Raw genomic sequence first — 20,954 nt, forward strand, 5'->3', positions numbered from 1 at the left:
TGGCTATAACCTCTGTGAAAGCCTCTCGTAAAATGAAAACATAACTCGGGAACATTTTCGTCGTTTAAACAGTTTATCTTCTATAAAAACTCCGAATGTTATGACAATAATAAATTCGTTTTCTGTTCCACCATTTTGTGTAGGCATAAAAATGTTATGTCCTGAATAATAACCATTCAGATTCAATGTAGTAAAAAGTACTTGGCCTGATGAAACCTTGAGAGAAGACTATGGTCTATTATACTACGTGTTTTATCTGTTAACGAACAACTTTCATTGGCTGTAGCAGTTGATGTTGCGAAAAAATATACGAATATAAAAATATACTGTCTCTACGGATAGATACGTCTATTGCCCGACATACTAAGATTTCTTCGAGAACCGTCTTAGAACGTCCTCCTCCCTCCTTTTTCTACAACCGCACCACACGCCACCGTATGCAATTTCACCCTCAACACTTGGGTGCCTGGTGCACTTCGACCGCCCGTCGTGCCAGATCCTTTTTTGATTGATGACAGAAGCGGGATTGCCATTCAAATACTTTTCGACTTCAACAATACAGAAGTTCTTTCTGTGTTCCACACACGGACATTTATCCACTACTCGGTGGTTTCACTCATGGCCACTTTCACGCGTTGGAAGGAGATTCCAATATATTGGTTGTTGCAAGATGTGTTTTAACTGCTAAGCTGGGTTTCCTACACAAGTAGCGACATGGCAATCGGGGTATGAGGCGAGGGGACACCCCGCACACCCGTACGTCACCCGCGCTATAACGCACTGGGTTAGCGCGGGGCTGTGCGGGTGTGCGGGGTCACCCATCCCGATAGCCATCTCGACATGTCGCGTACTATATAATATGCTTCACGAACAAGCTTCATTGGTAATTGGCAAGTAATGTTGCAAAAAAAGTGTTGCTAACCTATAAATACTAAAGTGACTGGAATTGGCTACATCACATGGACAATTACTTTGTAAGTGTTCAAACTTTCAAGTTGCTTTTGTTTGAATTCGATCGACGTTGGGGTCTCAAGGTGCTGGAATGGCGACCTCGCACCGGAAGGAAGAAGACCGCGTTGGAAGACCCCCACTAGGTGGACGGACGACATCAGACGAGTTGCAGGGAGCTGCTAGATTCAGGTGGTGTAAGACCGCGGCGTGTGGAAGTCCCTACAAGAGACCTATGTCCAGCAGTGGACGTCTATCGGTAGATGATGATATTGATGATGAATTCAATCGCGATTAATATTAAAAATATTATATCAAAAGCATTAAAATGGCGATGTGCAGATAACTCACCATTAAACTTAACTCTTTAAATAATAAACAACTCAATTCAGGCACTCATAAAATTGTAGGAACATTAAAAATGTTATTATGATCATGCATCTAGCGAAAATTGTCTTTAATACGTATATACGTGTAATTTTGTACGTCGTTAAAACTTGCCCATCAAACTGTTAAAATAAAGTTAAAATATAGGTTACCGGTCACGTACTGCTTAAATGTAGAGGCGTATCTACCCAACGAGAAGCCTGCATTGGCTCCCCAGCAATACTCCCCGACATCTTTGCCGACCTGGGTGGCCTGTTAGGATTCTGGAGTGAGCTCGTCTGACTGAAGTGATCCAGCAGAGACCCCTACCAGAGGTCTTACGTCACCGATTTTTATGGAACTTCAATCCTTAAGAACAATATTAAACAAACTTTGAGTTCCAACTCCTAAATCATGATGCTGCAATGCCTACTTAAACCGCAAAGTTAGGATTGATTATGAATTGATACTGTGGGACCAAGTAGGTATGTAACTTGGATCCCAACTCCTTAATCCTGATGACACAGGTAAGTACAATATTCACATTAAATGTGAGATTGATTTGATGATATTTTTCTAGGTAACTTGAACTGTTTAACTTGAACTGTTTAAGTTAAAGTTGTCTTATTTTACTTATTGCCATAACTCATAAATGCTTTTAAATTAAAGATTTTTTCTTTACTTATTGGCTTCTCTCATTCGTCAATATTATGTGTTACAATTTTCCTTAAAGTCTTCTAAGAATACCTACAGAATACGGCACAAGGTAATAAGTTCACGGCCCCTACGATGAATCCAACAAAATGCGTATTTTATCATTAAAGTCCTATCATACTCGTACGTGCGAATGTTGAACTGGAACCTTTATTTGACTACCTACTGAAAATCAGTAAAAATAGAATTCTAGCGGTTGAAAAAAATAAAACATGTAATTGATCATACGTACATACTTCGATGCTTTGTTATTAAGTTGCTTATGCTCGCGACTTCGTCCGCGTGGACTACACTTTCAATCCCCTATTTCACCCCCTCACGGGTTAAATTTTCAAAAATCCTTTCTTAGCGGATGCTTACGTCATAATAGCTATCTGCATGCCAAATTTCAACCCGATCCGTCCAGTAGTGTGAGCTGTGCGTCGATAATCAGTCAGTCAGTCAGTCACCTTTTCCTTTTATAAGTATACTAGCTTATGCTCGCGACTTCATCCGCGTGGACTACACCGGTTTTTCTTTGATTTTACGTCATCCATAGCCTAGTATTTGACATTCGATTCAGGACCAAGCCAAGCGTTCTCTCACTCTAGTTCAGTCTGCTGATATCCCTAAAATATTACAATCCAATTCCAAACAAATCCCTGATCAACGCAACACCACTCTACCGGTGTGGTAAGCCACTAAGTTTTGTCTCGTCAACTGAATGTATACAAAGCAGCGTTTGAAATTAGTATCTGTCTTGAGTCACAATAGGGCTCATTGTGTACATACAAAAGGAAATTCTATCCTACTATAACGCAATTTCTACCAGTCTCGTTCGCGACAACGGCATTTACTCATCTTTGTAGTTCGTGCGTCCCATTGTAACAGGTTTCTTTTGCTAAATATGACACGTTTTAGACGTGTTGAAGAATTTGCGTTCTTAGCACTGACGACGTGTTGGCATTTATTTATATTTTGCCATTTGAAAAAAGTTATGAGATATTTCTTCTTGTATGGTAGAGCATTACTTTTTCAATTACCTTTTAAGGCTTTAAACCTAGTCTCGTTTTCTATATTTATATAAAAGAAAAAGGTGACTGACTGACTGATCTATCAACGCACAGCTCAAACTACTGCACGGATCAGGCTGAAATTCGGCATGCAGATAGCTATTATGACGTAGACACTCGCTAAGAAAGGATTTTTGAAAATTCAACCCCTAAAGGCCTAAATACGGGTTTAAAATTTGTGTAGTTCATGCGGACGAAGTCGCGGCAATAACCTAGTGATAAATAAATACCGCGCGCCACCGTAAGGAATTTCACCCTCACCATCTGGGTGTCTGGTGCACTTCGACCGTCCGCTGCGCCAGATCCTTCTTTCCACGCACGTGCAAACTGTGGAACCAACTCCCATCCAAAGGCCGCAACGCATCGGCGGCTCCTCTGGTGCTGCAAATGTTCATGGGCGGCGGTAATCACTTAACATCAGGTGACCCGCCTGCTCGTTTGCTCGCTATATCAATAAATAAAAAAAACCTAATTACAATAATACAGCGTCTCTATTAAATAAAGACTATAGGACTAGAGGTGCCAGGTGGCGTGTGGGAGTCCCTACAAGAGACCTATGTCCAGCAGTGGACGTCTATCGGTTGTTGATGTTGATGATGAGGATGACGATAGGTCCTGTGCGCCTTCGTTTGTATGACGTGTTTTTTGAATCTCGTAAAAATAGTTGATCTGGATTAGTTATGGATTTAAGTAGTCTAGATTTTCCCAGAAAAAGTATGCTAGACGAAAATTAATGTGAGTGTTTGGGTTCAACAACTTGTAAAATAATCATAATGAGACTTCAATAAAGGGCAAATATTTCTAAATCACAGATTCATCTCAGACGAGTCACTCCAATTTTATTTAACTTGACGACTTACTATAGGTAAGTCCCACAAATTGCTAATGCGCGTGGCCGACATTTTAGTGACGTCAGCACTAGACTGAAGTTTCGAGCTGCATATATTTTTATTTCGGCTGACGTTAAAATGACGTCATTTTAATGTTAATGAGACATGGTTTCAGCGCAATAGCAATTTGCAGGACTTATACAAAACTTTACATACCTACTTTGACTTACATAATCATACAAATAAGAATACAAGTTTATTTCAGAACCTAAAGTTAGAGAGGGAGGTATTGAATGTCTGTAGTTAGGTACTTGATATTTTTTTCCCTAATTGGTAATAATTATATCTGTTAGACTTGTACTTTAATAGCTTCTTGTCTTTTATGAATAATTGCTTTAGGTAAATAATATAATGCTTTAGGTAATTGAAGTTCGGATACGGGAAAAGTCTTTGTACGAAATTGATGTTAAAACTCCCATAATACATCACTTTTCTAACTTTACTTTGGAGAATGTTTCGCTTTCAGAGTTTACTTTGTAGGTACCCGCTTTGTGTCTGGTACATATTGAATTCCGGAGTCAAATTAAATTTCACCAATTTTTGGGTTCTAGAATAACTCGTGTAGGTTATTTCGTGTAGGATCGGAGAGCGGCCTGTACCAAATTAATTCCATTTATTTTATACTGGAAGCATCTAGGGAAATCAATATTTTTAAAACGTGCCGAACTGATTTTAAAATATTGCTTTTGGCTATTGACTACTTTGACTCTGGGATACTACAGGAGGCTATTGACTATTATGTAGATACCTATAGTGGTACTATAATATAAGTATTCGTTTAGAAATAATAGTGAATAGGAATCTTATCTTTTCCAGACTCAGGCAGAACAGCCTCGACTGAAGGCAAACTAAGGTTACTACGACATCGTCGGTCTTATATTCGGGAGGTCGAGCCGGGCACGCCACCCGGCATCGAACCCCCGACCTCCCGATTAGAAGGCAGATGTCTTAACCATTACACTATCACAGCCTTTTCTCTGGTCTGGTATGATAGTGCTTTTAAAACTTGTCACCTTTGTCTGTTACCTCCTCACGGCTCAACTGCGGCAACGACCTTTCAACCCCAAAAATTCCTACGGGACTTTTAAAACCTAATTTCAAACGAACAAAGTCGTGGGCAACAGCTAGTTTTTAATAAATTTTCATCTTAGGCTGAGATGAAAAGCGCATTCTGCTTGTTTCATTCTGCGAGAAAATTTATAGTCCACTACACCCAGTTAGCTGAAATCGCTCGAGCAATAAAGTCTAAGATGCAATTACTGCGTCTCTAAAATTGCAGTGTTGAAACATTATATAACAAATAAAGCTATGACCACACCTGCATGTCATGAACGCACATGGCGGGATGCGGGACATGATGCGGGAGCGTTCATGGCGCAAATCTATACCTACTTGCACTACAACGCGAATCATGAATCTCATTTGTTAAGCACTATCCAAACCTGCAAAGGTGCCATGTCAGTCACTACTCACTACTGTCGCACTTGGTGATATTGCGTCGCGTAGGTGATATCATATCATATGACGATATGATATTTAATGATTAAAATATATCATTGGAGGCGACAGCTGCACGGCTGACGTTCCCGCTTCGTCGTGGTTGGTCGCTTTGGTCGCGCAGGTTTGGATGATGCTTTAAGATTTGGGGACCAATGACCAACCTCTAGGAGAGTAAAAAAAATTATTTATTTATATTGTCCCATACATCACTCGATTTTTTTGCGACTTATCTATTGGCAGCACAGCTTCTATTGATAAACTCGAAATCCATCATGATTAAGAAGACTTTTCTTTTTCACGTTGAATGTGTAGACGGAACCACAAGGAAAATTCGCTAGGATAATAGTTACTTGGTTTCAGTCGGCAAATAGAAAAATAGTATCCTCTTGTTTACTTTGTTTGTTTCCTAGATTGAATTTAAAGCTTGGATTTAAAAAGTTGCGGTGTAAAAATTTAAGTCCGTGAAAGCCAATGTAAATTCAAAACTCTGCTGGAAATCTTTTGTTTCTCGTAGAAGTTTTGTTTTTAGACGAAAGGTGTTGGATTATTTGTATACCTACGCTCGTCCGACAAACCGATAGAAGAAAACTGCTAAAAACATCAAAGACTCTCTTCTAAGAAAACAATACCATTTTGCGCTATACTTGTAGTTTTAGTGATTTATTATTTTCAAACCTACAGTGGCGCCGATTTTCTTGTCTTTCTTTTCTTTTTAATATTGCTAAAAAAGGACGGAACATGAATTTTACATTTTTTAAAGACTCTAAATTTTAGTGCACGCTACAAATTTAAACAATAGGCTCGCGACCTGCAGCTAAAGTCACGAGGTTTGACTTAGAACTGTCAAACTGTGTCTGTCCTTTTCCTATTACATTAGTAAGAAGAGGATGGAAATATTCAAAAATTTAGGTGTGCTCAGAATCAACACTATAGCTTGCAAAACTCAGGTTAATGCCCCGCCTACGACGCGGTATTGATCCTGTGGCACTTACCTACGCAACATTCGTTGACCTTTTACAATAATTTGCAAACTTTTACAAAATACAGGATCTTTAACAGTTTTTATTGCGTTTTTTGTGGTATAAACCAGTAATCATCAGTTATAGTAGGTGTAAATCTGTCTTCGTTTTGCTAGCGTTCCACTTTCACCATGTATCTTATATTATTATCTTTATCTGACACTATAAAATAAGGAGCAAGTTTTATAAGTTAACAATGTATCGGGACGGCAAATTCATTTTTCACGAAGCTCGGTTATCGCGCCGGTTTAGTGCCAATAAGTTTGTGAACGTGCATCCCGGTGATTTATAGCTCGAATCTTAGTTCTGCATGAATTCAGAAGTGCATACATATGTAAGTGAAATATTGGAAAGTTGCTTGCGATTATTGTCTAAATACTAGCCGATACCCGTGACTTCGTTCGCGTGGAATTAGGTTTTCAAAAACCCCGTGTTAACTGTTTGATTTTCCGGGATAAAAAAAAGCCTATGCCACTTTCCAAGTCTTTAACCATTGCCCATGCAAGAAAACACGTCAATCCATTGCTCCGTTGCTACATGATTGCAGGACAAACCAACACACTTTCACAATTAAAATATGGGTAGTGATTTAATGGTAATAGTTTTACTCGTAACTTGGTTTCAAATTTTGCGACTGTTTTTTGATTTGTAATGAACAGAGTCTTATAGAATTTCTAAAATAATTCTCATAAAATTTGCGCACGAAACTCGCACGATTTAGTAGAAGAAAATGAAATTTATTTGCAAGATTTGAAGCAAATAATATACCTACGTAAATAAAGCTGTTCCTTAATAATATTATGAAGCTGCCTTTGAAAAACTATTTCATGAATGCCTTTGAAAACGATCTCTATTTAAATAGTTCGCTTAAGCGCATAAAGAGTTCTCTCAACCGTATTTGATAAATGCATCCAATAAGATAAAGATATAACTTATCTTTAAAGACTATACTCCGCAATAAACTGTACGTTTACCAGTCGTAACAGAAACGTAATAAATTTTAACGTTTGTAGATATCGTTTCCACAAAGCGTATTTTATGAGCTCTAAGAATTGCAACAATCGAAGGAAGTGCCGAACTATGGAATTTATTACAACGTATCTCTTATGTACTTTATGTACCATAAAATAGATATTTATTTGGATATTTCAGATGAAATATAAATGCGAATTTTATTCAGGCATACTTATAATAATAATTGTTAGGCTCTTTGCGCACTGCATCCTACATCCCAACAAGCCCTAGTATTTACTATACCTATTACCTATATATAAAAGGAAAAGGTGACTGACTGACTGATCTATTAACGCACAGCTGATACTGGACGGATCGGGCTGAAATTTGGCATGCGATCGAAAATGATTGTAATTATTTCGAAGAATCGCGCAATAAAACCCTGGGTCAAAAAAAATTTTATACCTATTGATCTCGCTATATTAAATTTTTCATTATAAAATTTGTCAATAACGCGACTGCGTCATATTAACATTTTCGCAAAGAAATATCTGTCACGTCGCCATACCGTCTCCCACCTGTTACCTTCATTATAATTCAAATAAGTATTGTGTAAGGGTAAAGCTTGTGTACATAAGCGGCAGCGTAAGCGTAGGGGAGCGACTCTGTGTTTTACTTTTTCAAAAAAACTGTTTCATTATAGAGAGAGAGCCCGCGAGTGCCAGACCTTTGTTATTTTACAAACACTGAAAGTTTCTTTGCGTATTGTTCTCAACACAAGAAGGAACGATCAGCGACTATGAAGTTTGGATCATGGTGGCTTTGGGAGATAACAGGTAAAAAAGGTCTAAAAAATCTATTAAGATAGATCATGGTGGCTTTGGAAAATAACAGGTAACAAAGGCACATAAGATCTTACGTCAAAGTATTAAGTCTAATCAGTATCAGCATTATAAATGCGAAAGTGTGTTTGTTGGTTTGTCCTTCAATCACGTCGCAACGGTGCAACGGATTGGCGTGATTTTTTGCATGGGTATAGATAAAGACCTGGAGACATAGGCTACTTATTATCTCGGAAAATCAAAGAGTTCTCACGGGATTTTAAAAAACCTTATTCCACGCGGATGAAGTCGCGGGCATCAGCAGTTTTTTATATTTTCTTTGCAATAGAACCTATTAGAAATCACGTTATGTGTTGACGCCCATTAGTTTAAATAGTCGGGATTACCCATGGCTTACGTCGACTAAATACGTGAGTGAAGCCAGATTCTTCTATGTATATTTATTTATAATGGAAATCAATAATACATAAAGTTTTTGTAGATTTTAAACTTAGGTACAGACAGATGGAATGGTTCGACAGAAATGACTAAAACTACCCATAAGCTGTGATAGCCGTTAGGTCGTCCGCCTTCTAATTGGAGGTCGGGGGTTCGATCCCGGGCATCTCTAACTTTTCGGAGTTATGTGCGTTTTGAGTAATTAAATATCACTATCTTTAACGGTGAAGGAAAACGTCGTGAAGATACCTGCATGCCATAACTCCATAATGTTCTCTAAAGGTGTGTGAAGTCTGCCAATGCGCACATGGTCAGCGTGGTAGACTATGGCCTAAACCTTTCTCACTCTGAGAGGAGACCCGTGCTCTGTAGTGAGCCGGGGATGGGTTGATCATGATGACCCATAAGTATTCCTTGTTCTACTACAAAACCCTAAAAACACCTTATCATAAACGCTACGCTACCGCTTCGTCTGAGGCGAACCTAGAAGCTTTATCTGTATGAGAAATGAGGGTAGTCACTAATGAAATATGAAACAGGTGAGATGGTTCGTATAATTCATCTAATTAAGCGCATGGCCTGCGCCGCAATGATAAACGACCCGTGTAAAAGATGTCCAGAATACGTGCCTTTATTTAATTTTCATTCGTTAAAAATGTGTGGGAGATTTATTCGCGCGGCGCCTGAAAATACGTGAGGCTTTTTAGTTCCGACAACGTCGCGTCTCGTCGTCCAAAATGAAATGATGAATTGTTCGTGAATATAATAATATTTACATAGAGTTAACAACTTTTGGCCCAGCTTAAGTCCTGGTAGACACTATAGTTTCTATAATTTATTCAAAATTAGATGTTGCCCGCGACATCGTCCGCGTCCCGTGGGAACTTTCTTCTCCCGTGGATTTTTCAAAAATAATCTTTCATATAAACCTTTTCCTAATAATTATTACATACACAACAGAAAATAAAAACCTATTCAATTTGGTCCAGTTGTTCTCAAGTTATAGCGTGACCAAAGGAAGTAGGAATTAATTTTTATTATAATTATAATATGATAAGTTATTTGAAGTAATAAACTTGTTTGTTCCTCTATTTAAGTCCTTTGAAAAAATATATTTTTATTCAAATGTTTACCTACAACGTCAAGGAAATTTCAATTTTTTTTCATACCTATAAAAATGGTGCAACTGGCAGAATTCTCAGCCTAGTTAATGTTATTCACTTATATTATATTGATATGTATTTTTATTAGCCTTTTTACCATAATTATTAATAATGAGAAACAATGTGTGACTGATCTATCAACTGGGCCACCCTGTATATAATAAGGAAAAGCTGACTGACTGACTGACTGATCTATCAACACACAGCTCAAAGTACCTACTGGACGGATCGGGCTGATTTTTGGCATGCAGATAGATCTGCATATATGACGTAGGCATCCACTAAGAAAGGATTTTTGAAAATTCAACCCCTCAGGGGGTGAAATAGGGGTTTGGTGTAGTCCACGCGGACGAAGTTGCGAGCATAAGCTAGTCAAAATTAAGACGGAAAATATTATTATCGTTCATCATTATTACTCGGAATGACAATTGAATTATTCAGTAAGACGCAACCTGAACGTATAATATCTGATTAGATGAATTCAGCTTCATAATTATTATTCGAACACGGTTAATTACCGGTTCATTGAATTACCTAATTGTGTGGTAGATGTGATCGGACTGGTAATTTAAACTAACTAATCAACGCCATTACAATCCACACTATCCATATTCCATACTAATATTATAAATGCGAAAGTGTGTCTGTCTGTCTGTCTGCTGGCTTTTCACTGCTTAACCGTTTTACCGATTCTGACGAAATTTAGTACAGAGGTAGCTTGCAACCCGGGGAAGGACATAGGCTACTTTTACATAACATAACGCGGACGAAGTCGCTGGCATCATCTAGTACTTTATATTATACTAGCTGATGCCCGTGACTTCGTACGCGTGGATTTAGGTTTTTAAAAATCCTGTGGGAATTCTTAAATTTTCCGGGATAAAAAGTTGCCTAGGTTAATTTCCGGGATGCAAGCTACCTCTGTACCATATTTCATATAAATCGGTTAAATGGGAACCCTTTAAGAATCCTGTGCGAACTCCTTGATTTTCCGCTATAAAAGTAGCCTATGTCTTTCTATGTTCCCATCAAAATCGGTAAACTTGTGAGTCGTAAAACTCAGCAGACACACACAGCAGCACACTTTCGCATTTATAATATTATTAAGTAAGGATATTCTCGACGAGAATACATAATTCTTAAAGCTTCTTAGCGTAATAATGCACATTTCTATTTCTTTGTACCTATATCAAATATTTGAAAGAGCAACCGCCGAGTTTCTTGCTGGTTCTTCTCGGTAGGAAAGGCATTCCGAACCAGTGGTAGATGCATCCGACTATTCGAAAGTACTTGTAAAAGTTTATTCAAATAAAATTTTTTTTTATTTTATTTCCTCTTTGGGAAAATGTTATAAAAAATTGGTAATATTTTTAATGCGGATGAAATTCATCACTTTTTCACTGATGGAAAGTTGGAAACGCAAATGGATTTTTCGTTATCGTGGTAATGTGTTTCCTTATAAAAGCAATCTCTTTAAAACAACTCTAGTAGGTAGGTACTTAAGTAATATTGAAGAATATTTTAATAAATATTTTATTTAATATTTTATTACAAGTTCTTAGGTCTCACAACACTTCAGTTAAAGTTTAATAAATTAGAGATATTGGTTGTAATGTATTGTGGAACAAGAATATTTAAATTCAGCCATATAATAATTGATGCAGTTTTCCCGAAATCGAGCAGCTAGTTTCATAATAATTATTATGAGAATGAGTTTAGTTTATATTTTTCAAATACATGGCAAACGTAACTAACAATATTCTACTTTCCTCTCTACCTAAACATAGCTATTAGAAGTAGGTAAGTACGGCACATTTCAATTTTCAATCTACTCAGTTAATTTGAGGCTTCAATTCATTTACAGGTAATGATGTTTCTGTGTACCATAAATGATATTACATTGAAATGAACGTTTCAATTTTCAAACCAGAACTATGTAAAATCATTAGTAAGCAATATTTGGCTACGCAAAGAGCTTATATTTGCATACTAGGTACCTACCTAAAGCAAATTTTGAAATTCACTAGTTATCTATCGAAGCTTATGTTCATATTTAGTCCAATTGATACGTGCCTAATTTCGTACAATAATATTATTATTTATATTTTTTGTCCTACCTAATACTTATATCCCAATACTTTATCTTTTGAACCTACTGTTGGCCCATTACTGAGCACAGTTGTTTTGTCAGAACGAGGAAGATAATATATGCCATAGTTCACTACGGAACATAGTACGGAAACATAATACACATAATATAAAACATGGCATTTCTTATCCTGTTTTATGCATTACTTACTGCAAAGAAACAGTCTATTCTGATATACAGACATCCCGAATACGTTACAAAAAGTGTGGCCATTAATGTATGGCAGTCCCAACAGAACGCTGAAAGGATTAGTTATTATCCCACGTCCTTCTCCAGAATGCAAGCTATGTTTATGCCAAATTCAAAATAAATCTAATCATCGGTTTACACGATAAGTTTAAAATAGTAGCAGTGGATAAACTGTAATATGAATAAAATTATTATTTACAAAATAAGTTACTTATTGAGTATTGTCATTTTCTTTGAGATTATGTTCTTACCCCTGTCGTATCATGTGAAAAGGGTCCACGATTATTTGGTACCTTATTTACTGAATAGACCAAGTTAACGTACCGTGAAAACAGATATAGAAAAGATATCTTTTTGTATTAAAACATTTTTAGATATCACTATCTCAGTGTTATGAGCGTTGAGCAGTACAGTCATCATCATGATCAACCCATCGCCGGCTCACTACTGAGCACGGGTTTCCTCTCAAAATGAGAAGGTTTTGGCCACAGTCCACTAGGCTGGCCATGTGCGAATTGGCAGACTTCACTTCACACACCTTTGAGAACTCTCAGGTATGCAGGTTGTGATATTTAATTTCTTAAAACGCACATAAATTAGAAAAGTCAAAGGTGCGTGCCTGGGATCGAACCCCCGACCTCAAGAATAAGGATATGATATTACATAGGTACAGAGGTCCACCAAAGCCATCTAGACAGAGCAACCGTACGTAAGAGCGGGAGGAAGGCAGACTCCAACTGTCCTACGTAGTTAGGGCCCTATATTGAAGGGTCGTCGTGGTACACATTTACCACGAGATCAAAAGCGTCAGATTACCTACTGTATCACTATCTGTCTCGTTATACTATGTTTTAACCGCAGATATGGATGCTACAACGCACAGTAACTCCGGAGACATTTTTAGGGTTCCGTACCTCAAAAGGAAAAACGGAACCCTTATAGGATCACTTTGTTGTCTGTCTATCTGTCTGTCGGTCTGTCAAGAAACCTACAGGGTAATTCCCCTTGACCTAGAATCATGAAATTTGGTAGGTAGGTAGGTCTCACAGCAGACATTCGGGGGAAAATCTGAAAACCGTGAATTTGTGGTTACATTAAACAAAAAAAAATTAACTGTGGTCATGAACAAATATTGCTATTTTCAACTTTCAAAGTAGGATTACTACACCAAGTGGTGTATCATATGATAGGGCTTTACTTGTGCATTCTATAACAGATTTTTATTTATTTTTAGGCATAATAGTTTTTGATTTATCGTGCAAAATATCGATAAAATACGATTGTAGTACGGAACCCTCAATGCGCGAGTCTGACTCTCACTTGGCCGATTTTTAAAAAAATAATATCATGATAACTAACACTCAGAGAACACAGAGTTTCCACCTATAACTAACCACTAACAAAATAACACCTTGTAGGTAAATACGAAGTGTTTGATCGAACAATGTAAATTTCTACCTACGTAATAATTCAAGCCTATTTCAGATAAAGCGGGCGCCATCTTTGGTATTCGAATAACAAATCACCCGTCAGAAAGGCATATTGCTCGAACGGGGTTCGTGAAGTATTTCATAAAATATCCCAAATAAAATCATGACGCCATTCATTCATCAATATTACATTTAAATGAAAGCACTACCAGTCACTACCAGATTATTATTTTGGTTCATTAATTCATTATCTGCCAGATTTTCCGTCACTTTTGTTCTTCCGCTTGCTACCAATAAATAATGATTTAAATCCTATTTTTGTGTCATGATGAGGTTTAATCCCCGGTGTGTGTTGCAATTTTTAGGGTTCCGGAACCAAATGGTGTCAATGGAAACTTATTACTAAGCCTCCGCTGTCTGTCTGTGCGTCCGTCTGTCTGTCAGCAGGCTATATCTCGTAAACCTTAAAAGATAAAGTTGAAATTTCCACAGAATATATAAGGTGCATATTTCTATTGCCGCTATAACAACAAATAATAAAAATTTCAAAATGGCCGCCATGACAATTTCAAAAATTAAAAAGTGTTGTATAATATACATTTGCGGAAGACGTAGTGTTGGAAGACCCCCACTAGATGGACGGACGACATCAGACGAGTCGCAGGGAGCCGCTGGATTCAGGTGGCGCGCGCAAGACCGTGGCGTGTGGAAGTCTTTACAAGAGACCTATGTCCAGCTGTGGACGTCTATCGGTTAATGATGATGATGATGATGATGATGATATACATTTTGTATGAGGATACGGAACCCATTGTGTGAGAGTCCGACTCTCACCTGACCGATATTTTTATTACAGTTCCGTATCCTAAATCTGCCGGTGTGCCTTGCGCCTGTGATTCTATAAACGGTAATTTGTGTCACAGAAGCTGGACGGTACCTACATTAGTTGTCCCCTTCAGTAAATATGGCCCCCAATAAGCGAAGACCCTTTTCACGCACTTCGACAGTGGAAAGATCAACATCCTATAGCTTGTCACACGAAAGATAATCTCGATAGAAAGAAAGAAAGAAAGAAAACTTTCTTTTCAGGAATAGCTTGCATCCCGGAAACAGACATAGGCTTTTTATCCCGGAACATTAAAGAGTTCCCACGTGTTTTTAAAAACTAAATCAATGTGGACAAAGTTGCAGGCATTGTAAAACAAAAGGCAATGGGTAATATTATATTTCTTTTGTTAGATTTTTTAGGAGCAGCTAGTCGCCCAGTATTGTGTAAAATATGCTTTTTGTGAATTGCACCTGGTTTGTTTGATGTTTGCATGAAACCGCAAAAGCCAGCACCTCGCGTTAAATCTCTCCTTCATTCTCTGCTAATAACATTATGATAATATTATATTATATTTCAAAAAAATATACAGTACATATGCGTTTAAAGTGAAGACTAATATTTTGTACCTTAACATATTTGAGATACCTTAAGTTTAGTGTACTTAGTCTAGTAAACCGAGCGTCAATTTCCAGTTAATTGTTTATTGTTAAATGCGAATCAGTACCCGTAGTACAAGATTTTACGTCTCACCAAACCAAACCAAATCCGAGAGTCGAAATACTTCCGCGTTACAGTAAACTGGATCTTAATTGCCTTGTTTTAAAGCTCAAGTTTGTCTACACTTCTACAGCCAGCGCTCCAAGCGGAAGCATTGCGAAATTAAAATCAGTGGCATTGAATATTTGACTTCAATTCAAGGCTGTTTAGGTCCATTTTACTGTAACGCGGAAGTATTTCGACTCTCGAATTTGGTTTGGTTTGGTGAGACGTAAAATCTTGTACTACGAGTACAGGTATCCACGACACAGGACTACCTACTGTTTTACCATTGTGTGTTACCATTAAAAAATGTTTTAATTTGACAGAACTGTTTTGTTAAATAAATATTTTTTCATTTTCATTTTTCTATTAAACTACGTCTTTAGTGTACGGTATACCTACGGGAGATGGCTATCTCTTTAGCTCTCTTGGGTTTCGTATAGCTCCTTTCTTACTTATCGGTGGGAACAGATTTTGTATGCCATATAATAAGAATGTAACATGATATCTATGGTTATATTATATTACCTACGATTTTCTTTTTAATTTGAATCTCTTACTGGAATATTATGCTTATTAATTTCCTTTGTAAATTCAAGAAAGTTTTTCGCCAAATCCGTTTTCCAAACACGTACAGCGTTCGATTTCTCTCAAAGACGGAGGAGCGCCGATAACGCCTCATGAATAAAAAATGTATATTATGTTTTTGACTATAAACCTCATTTTCACACCTTATATTACATAAACGAGGGCCAAGAAAATTGATATTTTGATAGATTGATTATTTTTACCCTCCCAAGAGATTTGTCTACCGACAGGCCCCGGAAAATTTAGGCTTTCTTGGATTAAAATTTATCTTTATTATAGAGGCACAGTAGATCAGAATTGAAATAAATGTTTTGGTCTTGTTTTAAGCTAGCTTTTGCCTGGAACTTCTTTATATGGATAGGTACACTTTTTAAAATTAAATTAAATGTTGATATTCCTTATTCTTCTCCAGGTTAAGCTATATTAAACCCACATACAGACATTCAATGCAAACACTTCACGCCTTGACACTTATATCCTACTAGACTAGATGATCCTTGCGACTATGTCTATACCCGAGATGCAAGCTATCTCTGTACCAAATTTCATCAAAATCGGTTCAATGGAGGTGCCGTAAAAAGCTAGCTGACAGACAGACAGACTTTTCCATTTATAATATAAGTATGGATTATCGAATATGAGGCCATTTATGTAGATCACAATGTGTCTTCAGCCTAGATCACATTTTATCCAGCTTGACCTAAATATAACAGCTTATATCATAATTACTCACCGTAGCAAAGACGGGATTTTGGCCAAACATTAATCATTCTCTTAGTTCATATTTTTTCATTTGTCACTCATTTTCGCTCCGCCCTAAAGACTTTGAAAAATGACAATCCACTTACAAAACGAGGAAAACTTCTAATACCCGTGTAATAACACGAATTATTCTTTGTTACAGATGAAACCCACGGCGAAAAGATAATGTCGTCAGCAAACAAAGTTGGAAAATAATAGACGAAAATGGATATCAACCATGTAGTATTGGATAGAGAAGCAATCAACCGATTCGAACAGTATACGTTGGCAAAGCCATCTCTCAATGGGGGAATCCCTTTGGATAAATGCCAAGATGCCGATTCGATGGCATCTAATAGTAAAAAGAGAGTACAAACACCACGACAGAAAGTTGTGTGCTGCTTTTGTTTCAAAACAACTAAGTACAGACGAAAACAATTCATTATTGGTTCTTTGACGAATAGCATAATATTTTCTATACTACTAGCGTATACTTTTCTTGGTTCTGTTATATTTCTTGCAATCGAAGGAGGCGCAGAAGTACCTGCAAGACCTAGAATATTGCCGGATAAACAAAAAATAACCCACCAAGAAGACAGTAGTAAAGACCCGAATAAAAAGGACCCAGACGACGAGTACGATAACGGAAACTTAACACTTTCAGCAAACTATTTCTGGGATGCGAGGAGTAAGGCAGTTGAAAATATCTGGGAAATAACAGTATCATTAAACATTTTATACAGGGAGAATTGGACGCGGTTAGCTGCACAGGAAATTCTAAAGTTTCAAAATGAGTTGATGCAGAGGGTCACGACAGAAATGGCATCGCAGTATGGCGTTAGTTACAGGGAAATGGCTCTCGGCGAATTTACCGGGAACGACTTTAGCAACCACTATGAAGAGCATGACTGGAATTTGGCGCTCGCATTCTTCTACTCGTTAACTGTCCTAACAACAATTGGTAAGTTTCATCGCATGTTTATTTCTGCCGTGCTAAGCATGTACCCTAGAAAGGTATTTTTACGCCAACCGGTACTTTGGGATTAATAAAGATAATATCATTGCGCTAACCACGACATACCGTAAATACATACAGCTACCGCAATTTGCAGATTACATGATTATTTTATTACTCGATCCCAAGTGCGACTCAGACTCGCGCGCCGAGGGTTCCGTACTACAGCCGTATTTTTTCGACATTTTGCTCAAGAAATCAAAAACTATAAATAATAATCTGTTTTAGAATATACAGGTAAAGCCATTTCATATGATACCCCGCTTGGTATAGTAATCTTATTTTGAAAATTGAAAATACTAATTTATTAGTTCAGAACATTCGCGGTTTTCAGATTTATTTACTTGTGCTGTAAGTCCTACCTACCAGCCAAATTTCATGATTCTGGATCAACGGGAAGTATAGGTTTTATTGACAGACACGACAGACGGACAGACAGACAGACGAACAGACAGACAGACAACAAAGTGATCCTATAAGGATTCCTTTTTTCCTTTTGAGGCACGGAGCCCTAAAAACAACAGAAATTTAGATAAAAAAATATTTCGTTTTTCAACGATACTATGGTACTAAAGATATATTTACTTACGACGAGTGTAGCTACACATAGTGATATAAGCAAGGTTCATAAAAGAGAAATGTTTGTTTAAATATGATAAATGTTACCTGTTGTCTGTTACTAAGCTTAGGGCTTCTGCTAGAAATAAGTATGACAATAATCCAACGGATGATATTCTCCGTAACTAAGACTAATCCGAGAACTTTAAGAAAAGCTTATTATTAAGCTATTTATTGTTATACTAGCTTATGCTCGCGACTTCGTCCGCGTGGACTACACAAATTACAAACCCCTTTTTCACCCCCTTAGGAGTTAAATTTTCAAAAATCCTTTCTTAGCGGATGCCTACGTCATAATAGCTATCTGCATGCCAAATTTCAGCCCGATCCGTCCAGTAGTTTGAGCTGTGCGTTGATAGATCAGTCAGTCAGTCAGTCAGTCACCTTTTCCTTTTATATATTTAGACTAGCTTATGCTCGCGACTTCGTCCGCGTGGACTACAAAATTTCAAAACCCTATTTCACCCCCTTAGGAGTTGAATTTTGAAAAATCCTTTCTTAGCGGATGCCTACGTCATAATAGCTATCTGCATGCCAAATTTCAGCCCGATCTGTCCAGTAGTTTGAGCTGTGCGTTGATAGATCAGTCAGTCAGTCATTCAGTCAGTCAGTCAGTCAGTCACCTTTTCCTTTTATATATATAGACTAGCTGATGCCCGCGACTTCGTTCGCATGGATTTAGGTTTTCAAAAATAAATTATTTATGTTTGTATGAGAAATTCCTTTCTTGTTTACAGGTTACGGCAACATTGCACCGAGAACAATATTGGGAAAAGGTGTGACCATCGCATATGCTCTAGTTGGAATCCCGTTGACTCTAGTATACCTTTCAAGTGTTGGGTCGTTACTATCAAAAATGGCAAGAAGTGTTTTTAGTAGAGCATTGTGTTGCTGCCTCTGTTCAAACTGTGGGTACTGCTGTTACGACGAACGAAGAATGGCTGAGAAAGAAAGAAGAATGAAACTGAAACGGCAACAAGAAGAAAACATGAACAGTCAGAATACAAGTAAAACCCCAACAGAAGAATGCTACGTTTTAAAAACGGATAGCCAGAAAGACTCCTCAATATCGGAGAGGCCTACAACAAGCACAGTAAAAGATGATGTTATTAGCTGGCCAGACACAGACTCAAAATTGTCAATGCATGGTCTGAGCATACTAGCTCCTGTTTTACTTTGTCTTGCAGCAATTTTCATTTATATATCATTAGGTGCTGTTGTACTTTATAATTTAGATAATATGAGTATCATAGATGGTTTTTATTTTTGTTTTATGGCCCTAAGCACTATTGGGTTCGGTAGTATTATTCCCGGAATGAGTTACACCACAATCAACGGTGTCAGATATTACACGATCAATTCCACCGTTTTGTGGTTTTGTTCCGCGTACACTTTAACGGGATTAGCTTTGACTGCAATGTGTTTCGGTGTGATACATGACGAAATAATCTATAGGATAAAGCATCAACAGAAAGAGTGGTCACAAAAAAGTAACACTGTCAATGATGAGGTTAATATTAGTGAAGCGTTTTACATGAGCTCTTGACAAATGTATAATAAAGGTAAATCCGAAAATTTGTATAGTATAATGGAGGATAATTCTATAGTAGAACGTAATAGAGTTGATATTGATAGTAGGGAAGTAGTTTTAAGTGTAGATGAGATGTCTCTGGCGATGGAATCAAACTCAGATTTTCCTCCACCGCCGCCTGAAGAAGAAATCATAGCTATTGTAACTAAAAAGGAACCAAAAGGTTCTTTAGTTGATATGGTAGCATACAATGCCCTTCCAGAAATGCTTGAGCATGTAAATACATAACTTCCATTACTTTTAACTGTACATATTCATTTTTAATTGAATTTTGTAATTTATATTCATTTACTGGCTGTGATTCCATAATCCATAAACAATTATTAAAAGAGTGAATTCTCGGAACTTATAAATAATATAGTTAACGTTGGAAAAACTTATGTCAGCAAAAGTTATCCAGCATAAAGTCGATAAATAATTTAATGCAATGTTCTAAACATACATACCTACCTTAAAAATTAAAAAAAAAAATTACTTAGCTTTTTCTCTGTTAATTATCCACTTTAAAAGTCAAAATTGTAAGCAACGTGAGATGTTGCTTATGATTTTGAATTTTCCAGGTTTCACGTTTTAAATTTCAGCAAGAATAATATCACATTACTGCGAAAACAAATTCGTTCGTAAACGTTTTCCAACGTTAACTTTAATTTAAAACCATTTTCATTGAAACCAAACAAGATGTCGAATTTATTTAAAGAAAAAGGAGACATATGTATAAAGAGTAGTATGAATAATGTACATTGTTGTAAATAATGTTTGTTGTAATTTCTAGAATATGTATTAGTATGATGTGTGACATCTTTTACCTAAATCTAATCGTAAACTGTTAATATCAATGATATAGATGTAACAATTTTCATGTGAATAGTAAAACCTTTGTAAAAATATCAATTTATTAAAAAAATAAAAGATTGAATTTACATAGCTCTTTCATTTATGGCTTTTCTAGTAGGTACTTAATCAAAGATTCTACCATAGGTACTATTTTGTGCCAGATTTTGTAAATAATTTTTAAATAATTATCAAAAACTAGGAGACGCAGGTTCGAATCTATCTATTTCTGTACTAAGGTTTTATCAAAACTATTAATGGACTAAGAGCCAACGCGTGCCAGCCCTTCGTTATTTTATAAAAGCTGAAAGTTTCTCTGCGTATTGGC

At 37.0% G+C, this 20,954-nt stretch overlaps 1 protein-coding gene across 7 annotated transcripts in view; it reads left to right on the plus strand.

The window, feature by feature from the left end:
* The window catches only part of LOC117985352 (potassium channel subfamily K member 2-like), a 354,631-nt gene extending 333,962 nt beyond the window's left edge, over window positions 1-20,669 (plus strand). For 6 of the 7 annotated variants that reach the window (XM_069501095.1, XM_069501094.1, XM_069501096.1 and 3 more), the window contains 2 exons: window positions 16,735-17,532; window positions 18,942-20,669. In XM_069501095.1, coding sequence (XP_069357196.1) covers window positions 16,797-17,532; window positions 18,942-19,750 — 1,545 coding nt within the window. In that variant the 5' untranslated portion in view covers window positions 16,735-16,796 and the 3' untranslated portion in view covers window positions 19,751-20,669. Of the gene's footprint in view, window positions 1-13,755; window positions 13,780-16,734; window positions 17,533-18,941 lie in introns of those variants that run through there. The other variant, XM_069501099.1, reaches the window with a different exon arrangement.
* The last annotated feature ends 285 nt before the right edge of the window (window positions 20,670-20,954 follow it).

This window comes from Maniola hyperantus, chromosome 9, assembly GCF_902806685.2.
Source record: "Maniola hyperantus chromosome 9, iAphHyp1.2, whole genome shotgun sequence".
NCBI lineage: Eukaryota > Metazoa > Arthropoda > Insecta > Lepidoptera > Nymphalidae > Maniola > Maniola hyperantus.